The sequence below is a fragment of the Myotis myotis genome, unplaced genomic scaffold (assembly GCF_014108235.1).
Source record: "Myotis myotis isolate mMyoMyo1 unplaced genomic scaffold, mMyoMyo1.p scaffold_m19_p_5, whole genome shotgun sequence".
NCBI lineage: Eukaryota > Metazoa > Chordata > Mammalia > Chiroptera > Vespertilionidae > Myotis > Myotis myotis.
Window position 1 is genome coordinate 108,690,201 of NW_023416357.1, and position 22,660 is coordinate 108,712,860.

The 22,660-nt window shown below is 52.9% G+C and overlaps 1 protein-coding gene across 6 annotated transcripts in view; it reads right to left on the reverse strand.

Annotated features, from left to right (window-relative positions):
* Positions 1-3,387: 3,387 nt before the first annotated feature.
* Positions 3,388-22,660, reverse strand: part of POLR3E (RNA polymerase III subunit E) — a 38,180-nt gene continuing 18,907 nt past the window's right edge. For 4 of the 6 annotated variants that reach the window (XM_036308546.1, XM_036308547.1, XM_036308549.1 and 1 more), the window contains exons 6-21: positions 22,474-22,556; positions 20,895-21,002; positions 20,555-20,604; positions 18,926-19,045; positions 17,906-17,991; positions 17,737-17,781; positions 17,561-17,652; positions 16,566-16,686; positions 13,712-13,793; positions 12,406-12,465; positions 12,172-12,329; positions 11,771-11,832; positions 10,781-11,304; positions 8,939-9,016; positions 7,118-7,243; positions 3,388-4,185 (exon numbers count right to left, since the gene is read on the reverse strand). In XM_036308546.1, the coding sequence (XP_036164439.1) occupies positions 4,129-4,185; positions 7,118-7,243; positions 8,939-9,016; positions 10,781-11,304; positions 11,771-11,832; positions 12,172-12,329; positions 12,406-12,465; positions 13,712-13,793; positions 16,566-16,686; positions 17,561-17,652; positions 17,737-17,781; positions 17,906-17,991; positions 18,926-19,045; positions 20,555-20,604; positions 20,895-21,002; positions 22,474-22,556 (1,852 nt within the window). In that variant the 3' untranslated portion in view covers positions 3,388-4,128. The remainder of the gene's footprint in view (positions 4,186-7,117; positions 7,244-8,938; positions 9,017-10,780; positions 11,305-11,770; positions 11,833-12,171; positions 12,330-12,405; positions 12,466-13,711; positions 13,794-16,565; positions 16,687-17,560; positions 17,653-17,736; positions 17,782-17,905; positions 17,992-18,925; positions 19,046-20,554; positions 20,605-20,894; positions 21,003-22,473; positions 22,557-22,660) is intronic. The other 2 variants (XM_036308552.1, XM_036308551.1) reach the window with 2 other exon arrangements.

The following is a 22,660-nucleotide window of genomic DNA, read 5'->3' on the forward strand; positions in this document are numbered from 1 at the left end:
ATACCATTTTAAGTAATATCAAAATTGATCCTTTACAACTCTATCCCCCACCCTTTCACTGATGTCACAAAATCAACTCTTAATATACTTATATGTGTACCCCAAAACATAATCTGGTCATTTTAAAGTGCATTAATCTTTTAAATTATCTAGAAAACAAGATTTAGAGTTGCAAATCAAAGTTGCAGTAATACTACTATTTACACTAATAATGTATTTTTCTCAAACATATAGCTCCTAAATCATGTACCCAGAAAGTACTTACAAACCACTATTAATAATACCACCTCTTATAATTGCCAATGTGTTTACCTTTATTGAAGTCTTCACTTCTTTATATAGCTTCATGCTACTGTCTAGTGTCCTTTCGTTGCACCTTGCGGGATTCCCTTGAGCATTTCGTTCAGAGCAGGTCTAATGGCCACAAATTCCCTCAGCTTTTGTTTTCTGGTGATGTTTTAATTTCTCCCTAACTTTTGAAGGGCAGTTTTGCTGGACATATGATTCTTGGTTCAGTGTTTTTTTTCTCTTTGACTATATTGGCCCATTGTCTCTGGCCTCCAAAGTTTCCAGTGAGAAATCTGTTACCTTATTGTGGATCCCTTGTATGTGACAATTCACTTTTCTTTCTGCTTTTTAGGATTATCCTTGGCTTTGGAAGTTTGGTTATGTGTCTCTCTGGGTCTCTGAATTTTTTTACTTGGAGTTTATTGAATTTCTTGGATATTTTATATCTGTATTTTTCATGGTATTCGAAAAGTTTTCAGCCATTACTTCTTCAAATAATCTATCTACCCCTTTCTCCCTTCCTCTGGGACTTCCATGATAGGTTTGTTTGATGTCCCATGGTCCTGTAGGCTATTTTCACCTTTTTATTCTGTTCCTCAAGCTCATTTCCCACTCCAGGTGCACTGATTCTTCTGCCTGCTCAAGTTTGCCTTTGAATCTTTTTAGTGAATTTTTTCATTTCTTTTCAGCTTCAGAACGTTTTGGTTTCTCTTAGATCTCTAAATATTGATATATCCATTTTGTTCATACATTGTTTTTTTTGTTTTTTTAAATATATTTTATTTAAATATTTAAATATATTTTATTTAAGGGAGAGAGATAGTTAGAAACATTGATGAGAGAGAAACATTGATCAGCTGCCTCCTGCGCATCTCCTACTGGGGATGTGCCCACAACCCAGGTACATGCCCTTGACCGGAATCGAACCTGGGACCTTTCAGTACGCAGGCCAATGCTCTATCCACTGAGCCAAACCGGTTCTGGCTTGACTCCTCTATTTTTATATCTTTCTCCTTATTCGTTTTGTTGTTAGTCCTCACCCAAAGATATTTTTCCATTGATGTTTAGAGAGAGTGGGAGGACGGGGGAGACAGATAGAAACATTGATGACAAATAGTTTGGTTGCCTCCTGCACATTCCCTGACCAGGGCTGGGGATTGTGCCTACAACCAAGGTGCATGCCCTTGACTGGAATTGAACACAGGACACCCAGGACCCTCCCGTTCACAGGCTGATGCTCCATTCATTGAGTTAAACTAGATAGGGCTCCCTTATTCTTATCTGCTTTACCCAGTATCCCCAAAATCAATCAATCAATCAATTTATCTATCTAATCTATATAAAAGGCTAATATGCAGTGTCCCTGTGGGAGTTTGACTGGGAGTTCAATGCTCACTATGACATGTGCTGACCACCAGGGGGCGGCACAGAACAAAGGAAGGCCCTGGCCGGCAACTGGGAAAGGGAGGCCCCGGCCAGCAACCAGAAGTCCCTGATCACCAGCCAGGCCTTCGGACCCTACCTGTGCATGAATTTCATGCACCGGGCCTCTAGTATTAAATAATTGTGATGAGTAAACATCTGTCTCAATCCTAAGGAATATGTCCAATATTTGATCTAGAATGTTAGTTTTCCTTCAATAAAGACTCCATGTAATCCTATTTTGAGAACTTGTACCTGGAATGAACTGTAGATTTTTATCCCCAAGATGTTTGGCGGGTATTTCCCCCATAGTGTGAGCTATTAATGGACACTGTGATATCACTCGGGCATTTCCGTTGTAGTAGTGGTTTAGTATTATGGTAGTATCAAACATGCCGCTGGAATCCGCTATTAAGATTTTTATTCGTACCACGCTGCCTTTGTCATAACAATTTGGAGGCTTGTTACACATTGAAGTTATTCTTGTTCATGTCTTAAAAGGTTTGATATAATTCAACTGTGTTACCTGAGCCTTTTCTAAGAATTGGTCTGTTGCAACTTTTTTCTAGCCAGTTTTAATAATTCATATTTTGCTTATAAATTGTCTAATTCCCCTGTAGTGTTTCCCATTTTTCACATCTATTTGTGATTTGTGCCATTTTCCTTCATTGGCATGTTTTATTTTACATTTATGTTTATCTCAATTTTTGTTAATTACTTCCTCCTATATTTATGTTTATTTTTCTAGCTGTTTGAACTCAATGTTCAATTCATCCCTCTCTGAGGTTAGGCCTAAGAGCCCTGTGTTTTGCTCTAAGGCTGTGCTGTTTCTGCTGCACCACAAGGGTTTCCCCTTTGCAGTGAGTGTGCTAACAATAATAGCTGGACGTGCTCCAGAGTAACTTTAGTGCTTTACTCCTTTCAGGCTCGTGTATGCTAACAGTTAGCACCAAGAGCATAGTCTACAACCAGCCTGTTAAACTGTGCTACCATACTGGATGTTTGTCTTTATTGGCAGTTGGTGTGGGGAAGTAGACCATCTAAACCAGTGGTTCTCAACCTTCTGGCCCTTTAAATACAGTTCCTCATGTTGTGTCCCAACCATAAAATTATTTTCGTTGCTACTTCATAACTGTCATGTTGCTACTGTTATGAATCGTAATGTAAATATCTGATATGCAGGATGGTCTTAGGCGACCCCTGTGAAAGGGTCGTTCAACCGCCAAAGGGGTTCCAACCCACAGGTTGAGAACCGCTGATCTAAACCCTCAAATTGTGGTGGCTACTGCCCCAAAATACAATTTGGCAAATTCTACATCTTGCCCAACTCAGCTTACTTTTTCATAACCCTCTGGGGTTGCACTGCCCAATAAGGTCACCACATGGGGCTACTGGGCACTTTAATTGTGGCTATTTCAAATTGAGAATGTTGTATAACACACCAGATTTTGAAAACTTAAAAAAACGTGAAATTTTTTATTACATGTTAATGTCTTAGTTGTAGTGGGCTAAATAAAATATTAAGTTTAATTGCTTTCTTTTTACTACCTCCCTATCAGTTTTGCCTATGTGCTGGGCAGTGCTGCTCTCAGGAGTCCCGCCCACTTACTGACGCACAAGGCTCCACACAGACACACTGTCTTCCTATAGCCAGCTGAAGACAGCAGCACCATGATGCCAGGTTAGTGTTAACATTTATTTAAAAATACACAAAATAGAAATTTTTTACATCAAAGTGTGATAACCTCACTTATACATTGTTCCATACTTACCTGATTTTGTTTGCATCCTTATGCAAACATTAAGAATAGATGGATTTGATTCTGGTTTTTTGCTATGGTTCATGTAAACAGTTGAGACTGCTACATAAAGAAGGTTGTTTTACAAGGTAAAGTGGCCATAGAAACCTAACAGTAAAACAATTCAATTTGGTTTGATTAATGAAATTGGCAGAAGTCTTAGCAGATAGATCATCAAAGACTAAATATTGGCTTCTAGGCATTTTAAATATTAAAAACCTTGAGGTTTTTTTTATCTTGTAAACATAACTTAGACCTTGTTGGCATTAAGTTTGAAAAGTAGAATATTAAACCATGATTTTCATCATCCTGCCCATGTCAGAATACACTCTATTATGAGAATGAAACCAAATAACCAAAATAAACCAGGCTTTTCAAATTGTACTGCAAAGAAGGTTCTGATGGTCTCTTCTGGGAGCGATGCAACTGAAGTTGATCCTAGCACTGGCTGAATGCCATCCCCTCAGTCCCCTGGACAGTGCGATACCATAGGCCTCGAGATGGTCAGTCCCTCTTGCTCTGTGTCTTCTGAAGCAACCGAGACTCTACTTCCACCTCTGCTGGCTCTGCTGTCCTTCCCGGGGCTGAGATTCACCGGGGTAGTGGTTTGTGACAACTGTCAAGACTGTACTGTCCCTTTAAGGTACCACATGCCACCATAGCTTACACAGCAGTCCTATGAAGAGGGAAACGTGTTAAGGGCAGGATCAGCAGGAAAGGTAGCTGCTCGATGATTCTGTGCAGAATTTCACAACTTGACTCAGGAATTAATGGAACAAATGGACACTCAAGACCTGCCTGGTCTGTCCCTTCAGTGTTTGGGCCTCAGCCCCTGACCCCCTTTTCTGCTCACAGGGGTCTTAAGAGTGAGGAACTACAAATAAATCTGCTTTATGAACACAAAATAGAAAAACTGAATAGGTGCCCAGGACGAAGGTGCTTCATAAATAGTGTCACTATATATACAGCCTTATGTTTACAATAATAAAGAACATAAGGTAACTGTCATCAACTTTCTGTGTTTCAATGTTTCTGCAATACGGTACTTGGAGCATCTATTCATAAAAGCATATAGGTAGTAGTGCTCTGATGTACTCCCATATACTAGACAAGTTGAAACGGATTCCACTGAAAGTTTAGTACAAGAGTTAGTATGTGGGAGAGAGAAACCAAGATGGTGTCATAGGTAAACACCTGAAATTGCTGCCTCGCACAACCACTTCAAAACTACAACTAAAAGACAAAACGGACATCATCCAGAACCACAGGAAGGCTGGCTGAGTCGAAATTCTACAACTAGAAGGAGAGAGAAAAGCACACTGAGACTCAGAGGAGGTGCAGAAGTAAAGTGCAGAGGTACAGACGCGCACGTGGAAAGGGCTGGCAACTGAGGATGCGGTTGTCTTTTTGAATCGGGAGGGAGTCTCAAGCTCCTGATGGCCCCAACTCCAGTTGTGGGCGAGTCTCTGGGGACCCAGACTCAAACGGGGAGAAACTGGACTGTCTGGCAGCGGGCAGAACTCGAGGGCGGCTTTCTCTCAGAGGTGCTTGCAGTGATTACTGAGGGACACTGAGATGGGACACTGAGACCTGGGGGCCTCTTAGGGCAGGGCTGAGGATCAGCCATAGCTGTTTGCTCTGCCCTGTTGATTTCCTGAGACCCTGCCCCACCCAAGCTGCTAGCAGAGGCTTTTGCATATGAATGGGCTGGCCCTTTGCAATCTGAAAATTACCTAACAAACTGCAGCTGGGTCAGAGAGACCCAGAACATCCAAAAGAAGGCCCAAGGCCCCACAGCAGCTTGCACTGCTTCACAGCTGGGCCTCATCTGGGCACCTCCAAATCCCAAACAAGGAAGGGGAATCTGCAGATCTCTCTGTAGCTCCTGCTGGGTAGCCTCAGGCAGAGGCTAAATTAGCACCTCCTTAGAGATCCAAGAGCCAGTGTACCCAGTGGTCAGAGTGGGACCATTCAGATTACAGCTCCTTGGATCCATAAGGGACACACTCAGAGGGCAGACTCAGTGAGCACCAAAGCCCCACTGAAGCAAGTCTTGCCCCAGAAGGGTGTCTCCAGCACAGAAGTTCTCCCACCGTAGACACAGCTGATTCTCACAGCCAACTGGCCTGGAGGTCAATTCCTCCCAGTGATACCAACTACAATCAAGACTTAACTACAACAAGACCATGCACACAACCCACAAAGGGGTGCACCAAGAGTGTCCACCTCAGGTAATTAGGGAGGCTGAGCCACTGGGCCCTAGAGGACACCTAGAGACCCTTGAGGATATGAAAAAGGACCAACTAGAAATTAAGCATACACTGACTGAAATAAAGAATATTATACAGAGATCCGACAGCAGACTAGAGGACTGCAAGGAAGAAGTAAAAAAAACCCAACTGGAAAAGCAAAAAGAAAAAAGAATCCAAAAATACGAAGATAGTGTAAGGAGCCTCTGGGACAGCTTCAAGCGTACCAACATCCGAATTATGGGGGTACCAGAAGAGAGAGAGCAATATATTGAAAACCTATTTGAAGAAATAATGACAGAAAACTTCCCCTGCCTGGTGAAAGAAATAGACTTACAAGTCCAGGAAGCGCAGAGAACCCCAAACAAAAGGAATCCAAAGAGGACCACACCAAGACACATCATCATTAAAATGCCAAGAGCAAAAGACAAAGAGAAAATCCTAAAAGCAGCAAGAGAAAAAGTCAATTACCTACACGGAAGTACCCATACGATTGTCAGCTGATTTCTCAACAGAAACGTTGCAGGCCAGAAGGGAGTGGCAAGAAATATTCAAAGTGATGAATACCAAGAACCTACAACCAAGATTACTTTACCCAGCAAAGCTATCATTTAGAATTGAAGGTCAGATAAAGAGCTTCACAGATAAGAAAAAGCTAAAGGAGTTCATCACCACCAAACCAGTATTATATGAAATGCTGAAAGGTATTCTTTAAGAAGAGGAGGAAGAAGAAAAGTAAAGATAAAAATTATGAACAACAAATACATATCTATCAACAAGTGAATGTAAAAATCAAGCGAATAAAAAATCTGATAAACAGAATAAACTGGTGAATAGAATAGAATCAGGGGCATAGAAAGGGAGTGGACTGACAATTGTCAGGGGAAAAGGGTGTGGGGGTGCAGGAAGAGACTGGACAAAAATCGTACACCTATGGATGAGGACAGTGGGGGGCGGTAAGGGCAGAGGGTGGGGTGGGAACTGGGTGGAGGAGAGCTATAGGGGGGAAAAAGAGGAACAACTGTAATAATCTGAACAATAAAGATTAAAAAAAAAAAGTATGTGGCTATGGCAAATATCATGCAAGAGGTACAGGGTTGAAAGGGGGAACAGAGTCAGGACTCTGAAGATGACCCACTTTTTGAAGGTGGAGCCTATACCTTACTCAGTTTAGTCCTTCAGCACAGACCACACCAATGTCAATCATTTATCTGTTGCCAAGGACCTGATTTAACATTCATCAAGTGGCAGGAAAACAGCCGACTGGAAGCCGCCTCCATCTACGTAGGGCACCCTCATTCTTAAGCTCATGGTCAGAGCAGAAGCCTCTGGATGTTGTTATACACAACACAGACATACCTTTAGCACTTTATCCACCTCCTGTTTACTGAGATCTTCTCCACACTCTTGAGTCAGCCGAGACTGGATCATGTTCCGGCGTACTCGGTAATTTTTGGAGAAAATTTCAAGCAAAACCTGTCGATGCTTTAATAGCAAAAACATGTTATTATGGAAAGCAATAGATTAAAAGAGAAACATCCCCAAACCAGAAATCCAAAGCTATGACCCTCGCTCCACCCTCTAGTCTATGATCAAATCTTTGCTCACAGACTCTGGTGAAAGATGAACATGTTGGCAATTGGTGCTCTCTCAGACCCCAATAAAATGAAGACTCAAAATAAAGGTATATGCCCAAGAGAGCTGGTGAAAAGTTGGCAGAGCATAAGCCGTTGAGACATACTGATGCATAATAAGCAGGAGTGAGAGCTGATTTGGCAGGTGGGGAAAGAGCCATCTGAAGTACATGAAGGCAGAGGAAGGGTGAGGAATAAGTGGCTGAAAGTGCTGGCACACAGACATGACATGGCATCTAGAAACAGGATGACCTGAAAGCATTACATCCCAAAATAAATACCAAGTAGAAGAGAAGTGGAATGTCACTGGACAACAACTCTGAAAGCTGGAATGCAATGGAAAATGTCTTACATTGCGGGGGAAAATGATTTGCCCTCTAACATTCCAGCCCCAGACAGACAATACTACTTGAGGACCACAGAGCCACGTTAAGGCATGACAGAACACAGACAACTCCCTGCCCCTGGGAAGCCAAAATGAATCGAGGAGGAAGACACAAGATTCCACAAGCCAGTCCCGCTGGAGAGGCCCTCCGGGAATCACGCAGCATTGGTATTACCGTTGTTATCTGTGTTAGGAAACCATGCAAATGGAAACAGGAAGTAGCATAAAAAATAGTCATAGCATAATGCTGACATTTGGCTCTACAATGAACACATTTGCAGACACGATGCTGGAAGCACTGACACCTGACTTAGCCACATTTTCCCAGCCCCTGACCATGTCGAGCTGATAAACAAGTGATAGCCCCTGCAGATAACTACCCCATTTGCTGGTAGTCAAGGAGGAGTGGCTCCAAATCGGGTCGGGCATAGACCCACATAAAGCTCAGTCTTACTGGATTTTAACATATGCACTTACTACTTTATCAGAGTATTTCCGGAGTAACAAACTCAGAGACCACCTGCCTATTCTGTCCAAAGCACAGAAGGTTGCTCAGGGAGATCATTACAGACTGCTCCCCAACCAGAGCCCATCAGAGCCCCCCGTTTTATATCCTGCCTGCCTGCCAGCCAGCCCCCTTCTAAGAGGCAGAAGGGAGCCAAGAACTCTTTGGGTGCTCTTGCTCACTCCCTTCCCCCGACACCTGTGGTGTGAGCAATGAAACCTTAAAGTGCAGGCAGGTTCCTGGGAACGTCAGGGGTCCATGGCTGTACAGACAGTTTACTGGTTTCATTCATGTCTGGTCACTGGACCCCCATGACTGGAGGTGTGATGAGAGGAAAACGACCAATTTCTCTTAGAACCCCAGCACCCAAGACAAGGAAAGCATCCTTGTGATGCCTGCTGCCAGAGGCCCACGCGACGGGTCCATCCCTGGCCTGCCAGCCAGCGGACGTCAGACCCTCCAGAAAGCTGTGTAGCAGTGTATGCACCAGGACACGGCCCGTCCCCAAGGAGCTGACTCGATGTTTCCAGGCCACGCCCATGCAGCCGGCCCTCAGACTGGCACCCCAGCCTGTCTGACAGCAGCAGGCTGTTTGGATTGGGAGGAGCTGGAAAACCTGAACTGTGATGCACGCGCAGCAGCAAAGGTCGCCTCACCTGATCACTCATGTCTCCAGACTCCCAGAGGGCGAACACCTTCTGCTCATCCGGGGAAGCGGCCGTCTGTGGGGGAAACTAACCGAGGCCCAGGTGTGAGCTGGTGGCTTGTCTCCACCATGGGGACCCTCCCCGCCGGCACCAGTCCGGTTCTTGGGGAGGAGGCCAGCCACCCCCATCAGGGCCTTGGGGGCTGCAGTGGCAGTGGGGAAGCGGCTCTTTTTCCCACTAGCCTGGCATTAGCTCACTCTGCTCTCCCATCAGCCTTCTCCTTCCCTAAATACCACCCTCGGATGTGTCCTGAGAAGCCTCCCCCCACAACTCCCTGGGTACATGCCCGCCTCAGTCCCTTCCTCAAGGCTGTCGCAGGGAGGGGGTCTAGAGGTGACCCAGGCTCTGGGTACCTGGAGAAGGGAGGGCAAGGAAGGTGGCACCTGGCACAGTTGGTACTACCCCGTAAAGCCCCAGGCAGGGCTTTAAATACAGTCTCATTGATCTCATTAGAAACCAGAGGCAGTGAGGTGTGCGCCCCCCTCTCCACGAGGAAAAGCAGCTCAGAGGTTTACTCCTGCCTGGGGTCACATGGCTAAACTCAACTTGTCAAGTCACTCCCGTAAAACCACGAGGCTGGACAGACCTGTGGTCTCTTCCCCCTCAGACGTGACTGTGACCTGGGCACCTCGTCAGGGTCACGGGGAAGGAGGGCAACGGGCGAGCGGCAGGGAAGGCCGCAGTGTCTAGACACCAGCCCTCCTGAGAGGAAGCACGGCAAGAGCAGGTCCTGGGGCGAGGGGAGAGGAGACACCCCTCTTCGTGTCCCTAGCCTTGTGTCCCCTCCAGCCGCCCAGGATAGCCTGGCCCAGCTCAGAGAAGGGTGACCCTGCAGATAACGACACCCATTTGCTGGGTGGTCAAGAGGGGGCAGGGTCCCAGACCCCAGCCCCTTCTGTGTGAGACATACCCAAGGAAGCTCCTTGCCATGAGGGCCAACTCCCCTGGGACAGCCTAGCCACCCTGGCATCCAGGGCCTCTTGGCCTAGTTTCTGTTCCTCAAATAGAGAGATGGGCCTGGGCCTCGGGCTCAGCTCACGCAAGGCTGCAGGCGCTCTGACCTCGGACTGCAAACATCAACGCCCCCTCACTAAGAGGCAGTGCAGCCCACCTCACCCTGCTGGCTGCTAGGTCCGGGCAGAGCCTGGGAGCTGGGAGGAGAGAAGAGCCAGCCAGCTTCCCTGCTTCCCCGAGGCCACAGCCTGGCACTCTCCACGCTCACGAAGGGGCTCCCCCGCCAGCCGGGGCCTGTGAACAGCTCAGCTCATCTTAGCTGAAGCAGAAAGGACTTAGGAGCTGGAGTCACCATGCTGACCTTCAGAATCCAGCTGTCACCTCCTGGGCACCTGACCTTTAAACAGGCTCATCCCACTTCTCTGAAACTCAGTCTCCTCATCTGCGGGGTGCAGAGACCAGCGACACTAGGAATCACCCTAAAAAGGCCAAGGCTGACAGGAGTGAGCTGAGGTGCCGGTGAGGGTGCTAGAAACCAGGACGAGCAGTGAGGTGTACGCTCAACGTCTCATTCAGCCCTTGCCGAGTCCTGTGACACAAAAGCGAACTCTCCCACTTTAGAAGAGGGTGCAGGGCCCAAGGCTGGCTGGCCCCAGGTCACGCACAACCTCACAGGAGAGCCAACATGCGGACCCAGGTCAGTGGTCTTCCCTAGTCCCCACGCCCCGTGCTGGCTCCCCCAAAGTTGGCTGGGCTCAGGCCACTCTAGAGTGACCAGACTTCTCTCTCGGGCCCCTTTCTACCCGCCCGCTCCCCAAGGGTGTGGGCCCCACTTACAGGCACCAGTATCTGCTTGCAGCCAGCGGCCAGCACCGTGTCCTGCAGCATTCGGTCCGAGACGCCACTGAAGAGCGTGTGGCCAGGGGGCAGGCTAGCCAAGTGCAGGTTGAAGAGGCGCTTGAGCTCGCTCAGCGTGAGCACAAACTGTCTCTGGAAGGTGGCCTCCACAAAGGCCCGCAGCTCCTGGGCCACTGGGGTGCTGGCACAGCTGGGGGGCGGGTGCCCATTGAAGCCGTCCCCGCCTACGGCCCACCCCGCAGGCAGCCCGTTGGTCAGCCTGCTGTGGAAGCCACCACTGGGCGAGGTGTCCATGGGCTCGCCCTCCTCCACGGCTTGTTCCTCCTCTTCCTCTCCCTCCTCACTCAGGGGCTCCTCCTTGATCTGCACACCAGGCAGGACTGCAGACGCCCTGACCTGCTCCTTTCTCCGCTGCAGCTCCCGTTCCAGCAGCGTGTGGTTCTGCTGGGCCCTGCTCTTGGCTACTTGGACCCGCTGGTCCCCAGACACCAGCCCCGCAGGCCCTGTGCGGAGAGGAAGGCTGCTCAGGAGGGCACAGAGATCGGGCAGAGGGGGCCCACACCTCTCCACCCCAAGGACCATCCCTTCCATCCCGACAGGGGACAGGAACAGTGCAGGCCAGCTGGGCTGCGGCAGGTGGCCCACCTTGCCTTTCCCTCCCACCTTACCCAAGCGGGTTGAGCTACCCCAGCAATGAGGGAAGAAAGAACTGGCAAAACCAGCTTCCCACACTCAGAGCTCCAGGATGGGTTAGTGCTGAGCTCCTGCCAGGACCTCCTCCTCCTCCTGCCTCCCCAAGAGAGCTAAGCGAGCAGGTGTCAGGGGCAAGTGCAGAAGTGCCTGGTCTGTGAGGCTGCAGCTCTGCCCACGGAAGAGGTCGGTGGGAAGGGAAAGAGCCCCACATACTGTCCCCAGGCCCAGCCCCGAGCCCGCTGTGAGGTGAGGCCTGCCCAGCCAATCGCTGCACACCTGATTGTCCATCCGGCTGTTTTGGCGTGGTTTCCTTCACCAGGTTATAGACTTTTTCTAATCTGAAAATAAGAGTCAACACTTACTCTAAACCACATCCCCATCGTTTCACCACCCCAAACCCTGGGACAGCCTGGTGACTGAAGACACTGTGTGCTGGGAGCACTGTGGCCCTGCCTGCGGGCCAGGCCCACTCCCCGAGCCGCTGCTCGGCCTGCCTGTGGGCACACAAGCCCTGGCGCTGGCTCCTGAGCGCTCCCCTTCCCCTTCACATGACAGGCAGGTTCTGGCCACCACGAGTGGTGGTGTCAGGCCTCTGTGGGATTCTGGGGTCAGCCAGCAATGTCCACCTGAGTGGGAAGGGGGCACACAGCCCCTCGTCGCACCCAGGGAGCCCTTACTTGGCCTGGATGCCCGTCCACAGCATGTGCTGCCGCTGGACCACGTCGGGGTGCTTCCTGATGAACTCCCCGTCGTGCGGCAGGACGAACTCCCAGCCTCTGTTGATCCTCACCACGGCCATGTGCTCCAGAAAGTCCTTCACATCCTCAGCACAGAGCTGAGGGCGGGGCAAGGGTGAGGCCGGCAGCCCCCATGCCCCCAGCCCCTCCCGCCAGATGGAGAGCATCACTTACTTTTGTCACTGTGGCCACCTCTTTCCTCACCACCCACCGGCTCTGAGTGAACTTCCACATCTGCGGGGGAGAGAAGCATGTTCCCAGGAGGCAGAGGTGGTGCTCCTGAGATGGGCCCCGAACCTGTGCCGCTGTCCTGGGAGCCAGGGCCGGGCCGACGTGGGTGTGGATCTGGCCGTGGGCAGTCACTTCAATTCTGCACCCTGTTTTCTCCTTTGTATAGGACTCCCAGGGTTGTCTTCTCAAAGAGGCAGCTGGACCTCCCCACCCGGGCCCCCAGACCACGAAGACACCCGGGTCAGAGAGGTCTTGCCCGCCCATCACCTATGAGACCTCTGCGTTGACCAGGCCCCAGACTGCATGGCGTCTGCAGGAACAGAGAAGGGCTGGCAGGCAGCAGAGGCCAAAGGTACCGTGCAGGGTGAGCGAACCTGGGAGTGGATACACGCTGCATGCACTCTGACCCCGGAGCCAAAGATAAAGCCACAGCACCTGGGCGCTGACCGCCCACAGAGCTGGGCCAGCCAGTCAGGAAGAGGAAATGCAGACCCTCCTCAGCTTAAGGCCGCCCTGCACGAAGCAAACCAAAGCTTTTAGGTCCATTTTTGTCTTTGTTGTTGTGCTCCGAAAAGACCGCCTATGGCACCCTGAGAACTCTGCCGGCACCCCGAGAACTCTGCCGGCACCCCGAGAACACTGCCGGCACCCCGAGAACTCTGCCGGCACCCCGAGAACACTGCCAGCACCCCGAGAACTCTGCCGGCACCCCAAGAACACTGCCGAGGCAGGCACTGAGGTTCTGGATAAGGGCAGGGGTGGGGAGGGGGATGGAGATGACCAAGCTCGGGAGTTGCAAAAGCCAGGCAGCCAGGCCAGGAACACACACGAGAGAAGCAGACACGCCCAGCGCCGTGTGCACTGGGAATGTCAGCCCTGTCCCAAGTGAGTGCTGTTTGGCTGTGGGCCAGTCCCACCAGACTCTCCAATTATTCACGATGAGCTAGAAATCTGGTCTGTATCATAATTGTGATTTGCAAAAATCAACCCCCAAGGCAACATTTTAAGAACACCACTCAAGCCAAATGAAGCTTGTTGGCCAGAATCCTCAGGTTTGCAAGCCTCGGCGAGAGGAACTCAAAGGTCTGTATAACGCCAGGACTCTAGAGCCCCTGCCCAGCCCTGCCCCGGCCCCACAGGCCTGGCCTTTGCGGCTGCCCTGGCCAACGTCTTGGAAGCCCTGTGCTGTCGCCACGCTCCTCCCACAGCACCTTCACCCCCACCCGGACGCCAGAGCCTGGGCACTTACAACAAAGTCTCGGCCACGGCAGAGCACCTCGGCGGGCACACCACTGTGAGGGCTGGAGGAGTCCTTGGGGTACAGGATGTCACTGCCAATGAGAGTGGTGGCGGGTCAGTACCTGTCCTCAGTCCCATCTGCCTCCAGTCCCCGGCCCAGGCCTCGCAGCCCCCCATCCCCACCCCTTAGAGCCCCGCTTATCCCCAGCCTGACTCTGTGAACACGTGTCGGAAAGAGACACACTTCCCTCCCCACCCCAAGTTCTTCTTCCTACCCCTTCTTTTTTCTTAACAAACAGGAATTCCAATCCATTGAGAGAAATAAAGCTTTTAGGTCCATTTTTGTCTTTGTTGTTGTGTTTAATCCTGAGCACCTGAGGATATTTTCTCCCCATTAATTTTTAGAAAGAGTGGAAGGGAGAGGGGAGGGGGGGGAGAGAGAGAGAGAGAGAGAGAGATAGAGAGATCCACTGGTTGCCTTCGCACACATCCCGACCTGGGCCAGGGATCGAGCCTGCACCCGTGGTACGTGTCTTTGGCTGGAATCAAACCTGAGACCCTTCAGCCCACAGGCCGACGCTTTAACCACTGAGCCAAACCGGCCGGGCCCTCCTACCCCATCCTGACCCAACCCCCCCCCCGCCTCCCCCCCCCCCCCCCCGCCCACCACAACTGGCCCAGCCCCAAGGCCACTGCGCAGGCGTGAAGGGGCCAGGGGCTCAGAGGCAGACATGGCCAGCCCAAGACTCTGGGAAAACAGTGGGTCCCACATGGAAACCACATGCAAGCCCAAGAGAGACTGGTGATCGAGGGGGTGAAGGGCACGGCTGGGACCTGGACAGGCCCTGAGCACCAGTGGGGGAAGCCTGAGAGAAGGGGCCAGCATTAGGCTCAGAGAACTTCGGGGCCGAGGCAAATGCGCAGGCGTGAGGCTTTCTACACACATATCCACAGCACAACCCTCCCCAGCCCACAGGCCTGCTGCCCAGGACACACTCACCACCCGACACCACCTCTGCTCCTGCTGCCCCACCCCCTCAATCCTACCTGACCACCAGCTACTACCCACCCTTGAGGTCGAGCTCCGTACCCCCACTTTCCCATAAACACTCTCGGGACAGGGACAGGGGACCTGGCCCCAGGCGCTCACTGCTACCACAGAGAGCAGGTCGCCGCTAAGCAGGTGCTGAATGAAAGTGGCCCAGGCCCCGCACCTCTACGTCTGTGCCCGCTCGGGCCCCACAGATCAGAGGTCAGGGGCAGCGTGTGAATGACAGTGACCTGTAGGGCCCAGGACAAGCAGTCAGACACACCGGACAAATGTGTGACTGTTGCATCATCCCCTCACAGGATAACAGGGACAGGGCAGAAGGAGCCACAGGCCTTGCTGGGGTGGCCAGGGCAGCGTCAGGGCGGAGTCCACAGCAGGACCCAAAGACCACGAAGGCCCAGTCACAGGGACAGACCACCAGCTGAAAGGGGCGGCCGCACCAGGGGCACACGTGGTGCTGGGCAAAGTTGCAACCCCAGCCATGACAGCCTCACTGCCAGGGGTTGGCAGTGTCTCTCTCTGGGCCAATGTCCTCCAGTGTATAACAGGATGGCCCCTGGCTCTGTGCATGGGTGACAACACCGGGCCCATCTAATGAGTGGTGTGCACTGAGAAGGAAGATACCCAATGCTATGCAGGGCCTGTGCTTCCCAGGGCGAGGGCGCCACCCTGTGGCCATGACATGAACATACTTTATAATTAATCAAATGGGTATTCATGGACTTTTTTGCAGTGAATTGCTTTTTTTAAAAAATTGGTCTGAGAGAGAGAGAGAGAGGGAGAAGAGAGAGAGAGAACATCGATGTGAGAAATATCAACTGGTTGCCTCCCGCATGTGCCCCAACCAGAGCGGGGTATGTGCCCTGACTAGGTATCGAACCCACAACCTCTTGGTGCATGGGATGACGTTCCAACCAACGGAGCCACACTGGCCAGGGCCACAGTGCATTACTTTTATAAAAATTTGTAACAATTCACTCTTTAACAGCTTTTTCAATTTATATCACACTTTCTAAAAAGTGTGTACATTATACCATTTAGAATTCATTTAATTCGAATGTGTACAAAATGTAGATAGCCACACTGTATTCACCAAGGGTCTACTCTGAGCCAGGCATACTGAGTACGGCGGACGTAAGGGAGTCAGTCAACAGGCAGTCCCACCCCCTTGAAACTGACAGTCTGATGCAAGAGGCAGACAGACTGGAGAGGAATCTCAGGAAAAGAGAAACTGCTGAAAGACATCAAGTCATAAATTTAAGACCTATGAAACCCAACAGGACACATCAAAAGTCCACCCTCAGACACACCTCCGTGAGCTGCGGAAAGCCAAAGCAAGAGAGAATCTTAAAAGCAGCCAGAGGGAACCGAGCAGAGGACCTTTCGAGGCGCACACCCGACAGGAGGGGGCGTGGCGGCCGGAACACAGCACGGAAAGCACAGGAGCTGCTGGGCCTTATGCCCGTGGGAGTCTCCTTCAAGAACGAGGCTGAGAGACGGCCACCCTCAGGCTCCCGGGGAGAACCGCCACAGACTCCTTAGCAGAAGGAACTCGGAGAGACACAGAAAGAAGTAACGAACACAATCCAAAGGCAAGTACGTGAGCAGATGGAAAGAACGCCAACCAGATACTACGTCCTGTGGGGTTTAAAGTAGAGAGAAGGACACTATACAACAGCATGTGAGTTGGAAGATAAATGTAAAACATTCTGAGTTCTTTGAATTATCCTGGATGAGGGCAAAAAGCAGCAATTAATATAAACTGAGACGAGTCACGAGTGCATGCTGAAATGAAGGGCTACGGACAACTTACCTCTTCACCACCCAATTCCCTTGGACTAACATCGCCACCTTCTGGATGCCACGCAGAACAGCCACGGAGTCGACAGAGGGGCCCAGGAGGCTCATCAAGTTGGCAAAAGGCATGACCTTCACTGAGGAGGCAGAGACATCAGACGGGGGAAGAGGAGCCTGGGCCCTTCCCTGTCCCCCACGGGTCTGCCTGTCCAGCTCAAAGAGCAGCCCAGCCCGTGAGTGACACCCAGGACACGGTTCCGTGGATCCTGAAGGCTAAGCCCATGAGGAAGACCAAGTGTCAGGAGACGCTCCCCATTCTACTCAGGTCCAGAGGTTCAAAGCTGCCCCAGGATCACCTGGCTAGTCAGCGGCAGAGTCGGAATGAGACGCCAGGTCACCGGGGTCCAGAGTCCACGCACTTAACCTTTGTGCTCTGCTCACCCCGACTGCCTGAGCCCCCCACCCAAGCAAGCAGGGCCGGGCCGGGGAAGGCCCTCAGTTCTGCAGCCCCAGGCACAGCAGGAGCTCTGCTCTGCTCGGGCCCCAGAGACCTTGGAGTGGGCGTCTCAGAAGAAGAGCCCAGGACCTGGGACTCGGCTCTGAGGTTCAAGGCTCATGTCTGCCGCTCATCGGCTCCAGGCGCCCACAAGTTCTGGCTGGCAGAATCCTCCAAGAAAAAGACCCGCCCTGCGTGGGCACCATGACTGCGCAGGTGAGCATGCTGAGGACGGCAGCTAATGGTCATGGGCAGAGCTTGGGAGCAGCCCCTGGCAGCCCGCGGAGCTACCAGTCCCTTTTCATAGATTCACAAACTAAGGCTCAGGAAGGTGCTCACACAGCAGGGGAGGTGCGGGGAGCCCAGCCCTTAAGGGGCCGCCAGGTGCCATCGAAACTGTAAAACTGGGCAGCTCCAAGCAGAGGGCAGAAGGAGCCTCTGGCCTCACCCCCTGGTCCTCAGTCTGTCCCCGACTCGGGAGGTGGAGGGGCCAATGAGCACCCACAAGCACCCACCGTTCTTCATCAGGATCTTGATCTGATCGGCCAGGGGCAGGGTGCGCAGCTGGGCCATGGACAGGACGTTGCTGGGGGCCACAGGTTTGTCTCTGTTAGGAACACAGGCAGCGGGTCAGAGGCTAGTCAGAGGACACAGGCAGAGCCCTGGGTGTTGCCCAGCCCGCTCTACTCACTTCTCCTCCTCCTGGCTGGGCGGCACCAACATCAGGAGGTACTCACTGCGGAGGGGAGAGGGCAGGTCAGCGGCAGTCCCCGGGCTGAAGCCTCCTTGCCAGCAGCCAGAGGCCCAGCCCTCCCGCATCGCTCCCCCAGGCTCCCCAAGGGCCACAGTGCCAGTCCCACCTGGGCGACTTGACGAGCTCCGTGTTTTCGGCGCTGCTGCAGCCCTGGCACAGCAGGTACTGGCGCTCATGCTCAGAACGGCTGTCCTGTGGGGGACGGGGGGGGGGGGCCTGAGCTGAAGCTCCGCAGCCCTCCACCATCCAGTTCTCACCACTTGCCGCTCTAGCCACCCACTGTGCTGCCCCTCAGCAGCTACCTGACAGATTTCATGGCTGCACAGCCCCAGCACGGTGCCTCAGTGCCTGCCTGTGACACGGGAACATAAAAGCAATGACAGCTAGCACTCAGTGAGTACCTACTGTGTGCCAGGCTCTGTACCAAAGGCCGTAATTAACACCAACTCACCTATCCTCAAAGTAATGCCACCAAGTCAGGTCCTATTATTATTATTATCCCCATTTTGTAGATAAACAGATTTAGAGAGGTTAGGTAACTTGCCCAAGGTCACACACTAGGAAACAGCAGAGCTGTTTGACCCTGAGGCAAAGGCTCTGTCAAGACAAATCTCTCCCAGGAAGGTTCCAGAAAAACGCTGGGAGCCCTAGCCTGTGGGGTGCAGGGAGCTAATATTCAGTTGCTTCCCTCCTCCACACAATTTCAAGAACTAGGCCCCAGAGTCAATGCACGAGGTGAAAGCGAGCACAGTAAGTCACCTCGGCAGTTCCACGGCGACCTGGGCCGTGTGACATGGCCGACTGCACGGAGCACAGATGCAGTGTGCCTGAGGTTCAGGGCCCACAGTGTGTGGCAGACAGGTAAGCAAACAGAAGCCCCACTCCAAGCCCAGCAAGAGGCTCGCTCACGCTGGGGCACTGGGGCTGCACCAGGACCGGAGTGGCAGCCCATGCCTCCCTCTGGGGTAGAGTGGGCACTGGAGTCAGGACACACTGCCTGCAGGATGTGATCCCCTCACCCTGGGTGTTAGCAAGTGGGCACGACTGAACCTCAAGTAAGGGAGAGGTGACACAATGAGGCCACACTGCAGTCCTTCCTGGCACCGGCCCCCCCGGACCCGCTCACCCTCAGGCCGTGGTAGTGCAGGTGGACCCAGGGCTCCTCAGCATGCTTCTTCTGCAGGAACTCGTAGGACTGCACGCGGCGCTGCCGAGCCTGCTCCGACTCGGGCCGGGAGAACCGCACCTGGGGACAGGAGGGGAGGCCTGATGGCCTGGGCACTTCCTGGGCTGCGGTCCCAGCCCCCCAGGAGGCCACATCGGGGGCACTTCCCACTGCCACCCTCGCCTCATGTCCTCACAGGTCTTTTAAATTCAGTTCTGACCATGTCCCTCTGTGACCTGCCAACACAGGCCAGGGAGCAGCTTTCTCAGGGTCACCACCTGCCCACACCCAGTCCATTTCCACTCTGCCTGGTGGCAACCCCCCATTCTCCTATGAGAAACACCAGTTCCCCTTTAGTTCCTACCTAGTATCCCTCCCCCCACACACACATTCCCAGCTACAGCGGTGGGCAGGCGGCTCAGGCCTGGGCAATTTGAGCAAATCCCCTGGAGCACAGGGACTGGTGCAGGGTCAGCTAAACCTCGGAGTCCATTCTGAAACTTTACTCAGAAGTAATGAGAAAGGCGTTCCTTTGCCCCGGGGGTCCTGGAACCTGGGAGGATGTAAGCCTGGAGCTGGGACAACTCTCTCTACCACTGGGGACAGACACCTGGCCTGAGAAAGAGGCCAAAGGGGAAGACTACACCTAGAGATGGAGAAACCAGGTCTCATAACAGAGTCTGAGCACCTGAATGCAGCCATACCCGAAGTTACCCCTCAACTTTCAGTAACAAGAACCAATTGGCTCCCTTCTTACCCACGCCATTTACATCTGGCACCTGCTGCTTGGGGTCCAGGTGGAGCCAAGCGCGAGTCACCTCTCTGTGAAAGGGGCGCTGGACACTTCCTGGGCTGCCGGACTCTGAGGTCCTACAGGAGGCCTTGAAGGCACACATGCCTCAGAACGCCCGGCTAAAGGGCCAGAGAGCACCCAGGAGGGGAAAGAGGTATCCAGGTCATCCGGCAAGCTACTGGGAGGACACATGTATCCCCCATGTTGGTTATGCCAGAACCCATCAGCCTCCAAGGTTATGCAAACACCCACAGCTTTAGCCACCTATGGACCATCCATGTCATTTGTGCAGTATTTTAAATACTGACTCATTTAACCTAAATATACTTAAATGGGGGAGACTTTATAAGGTCAATATTTGAAAGGTCAATATTCTTCCTACAATCTCTGAAATGCAGGAATAACTACTGAGATAGAAGCGCTTCAAACCTACACCACTGGAGACAGAATCACACAGTCACACAGGGCTGTGGCCCATGGCAGACAATGTTCGCATGTGCGCGGAACCCCTATGCCCTGGCTTCCCCTCCGAGCAAGTCCAGGAAGCCAGGATGCCATCTCCCACACGCGCAGGGCCGCCGTCCTGCCCACCACTGCGATAGCTCAGCAGGGCAGAGGGTCGGCGGTCCCTCCAGGCAGCCCAGCAAGAGGGCCCTAGGAGCCGGTTGTTCCTGCATCCGTTTCACCAGAGCGCACCCTCTGCACAGACCCCCTGCTCCTTGCTCTCCAGACCACTGTGCTGCAAAGTGGCCCTGCTGCCCCTCCGCCCACACCCTCCCTCTGGGGCTGGAGCTCACCGTGATCTGCTTCACATCTTCTTCCGCCTCGTCCTGCGAAGAGTCCCCCGCTGCGAGAGAAACAGGCTGCTCACAGCCTTGGAGACCTCCGCTCCCGCCCTCACCCCCACCCCCAACCCCAGGTAGATGCATGTCAGTGGCTCGAAATGGGGTACAAGTTTCCCCCGAGGGGACGTTTGGAAATGCATGGAGGCATTTTGGGAGGTGGGTGTTACTGGCACCCAGTGGGCAGAGGCCATGGATGCTGCTACGCATCTGTAACCCATCCCTTCCATACTCTTCCCTTGGCCAGCCCCTCCCACCTAGTCACAGAGATAGATGGCAGGGCTGGGCAGCTCACCCTCGCTGGCTGCCTCCCTCTCGCGGTGCTTGGCGTCGGCCTTATCCAGGTAGGAGAAGCTGGGCCGAAGCTGCAGGATGCCGTGCAAAGGCGTCAGGTGGAGCTCACCTGTTGGAGGAAGGACTTCCTGACTCCAGGAACTGCGCCAACCCCCCCAGCCTGGTTCAAGGCAGTCAGGCACCAAGGGCCCCGGACTCCACTGAAGGCCTTGGCCCAATGGCAAACCACCTCCAGCCTCTGATCCTAGGGCCTTGGGACCACCAGGCCGACCCGCCCCCCGGGCCCTGCCGGACACAGCAAGCACACAACCGGGATCAGGGTGGGAACGCTGACTCAGCCACGTCCAAAATGCCTGCCTGCAAACCTTCTCCACCAACACCCAGCCCCTGCCGTCAACTGCTGCTCCCACCACGCCAGGCAACCAATCCACAGACACACCCCTTCCCCGCCAGGCCTCGGTCAGACAACCTTACGGCCTCCCTAACCCCACACCCGAGAGCCCCTCATCCTCCGCCTCTTCCTGCCAGAATCCCACTGTCCCATTAAGAAGTTAGCTACTGAAATGGGAGGAGCCCACACTGATGAAGGCCATGGCTTCTCCTGGGAGGCAGTGCAGAGACCATCTATCAAAGAGCAGAAGCCAGAGGCCAGGCCCCGAGGGAGCAGGACGCTCCACATAAGGAGCAGCTGAGTGGCCGTCTGGCTGCCAGGAAGGTGGTGTTAAACGTGTAGAAGAGCTACTTGATGCTACTTTTGATTCTATTCTATTTTGTTTCCTAAGCATTCACATTAGTTTCACTTATTGCTTTATAAACTCTAAACACTTACGAGACCTTGTACTTTTTAGCAGGTGTGAAATGTAATTCACGCGCTAGAATTCAATGTGCTCTAACATGTGCAGAATCGCACAGCCAGCACCGCAACCAATTTAAGAGCGCTTCATCACGCGCCAGAACCTGTGCGCAGCCGTCCCTCCCCACCCACCCTGGCCCCCACGCCCCTGCTTTCTGTCCCTGGGCACCTGTCCGTTCTGGACCTTTCGTACGAATGGGACACAAACCTGGGGCCTGCTCTCCAGGCTCCTCGGTGTCTGCCCCTCACTCGGGGGTGACTGAGAATGCTCCCGAGTGGCTACACCACGCTGCCATCCACACCAGCTCATGGACAGACAGGTGCACGCTCCGTTTCACCAGCACAAATAATGCTGCTAGACACACGCAGGTACAAGTTTTTATGTAAACACAGCTTTCGTTTCCTTGCCTAGTAATGGAACTGCTGGATCACAGGTACCTTGTATTTAAAACAAGTCCACCACCTGTCTCGAAAGTCATGCTGTGTGTGCCCTGGAGCCCGATCCCTGTCAGGATAGGCTGCGGCTAACCGGAAGTCCTCGACAGCCAACTCTGGAGCCGTCACAATCTGTCATTTGCACAAGCTGCCTGGCCCCTGTGGCTGTCTAACATTTGGGGAAGAGGGGCTGGACACCAGGCTAGAGCAGGCCCCTCCCAGCTCCAGTCCCAGCCTGCTTCCCACCCCCTCAGCCTCTGCAGCCAGTGGCCCAGGGCGCACCCCGAGGTACCTTGCCTGTAGAGCGCAGCAGCATAGCGGGATGTGTTACTGGTGGTCTGGGAGGAGCAGAACGTCTGCTTGTCCATCAGCTTCCTGGGAGCACAGGGAGAACGGGTGTCCAGGGGAGAAGCACCAGCCCCAGGCCGGGCAGGCACAGCCCCCTCGACTTCAGACGCCTTCTGGAACCCAACAGCCAG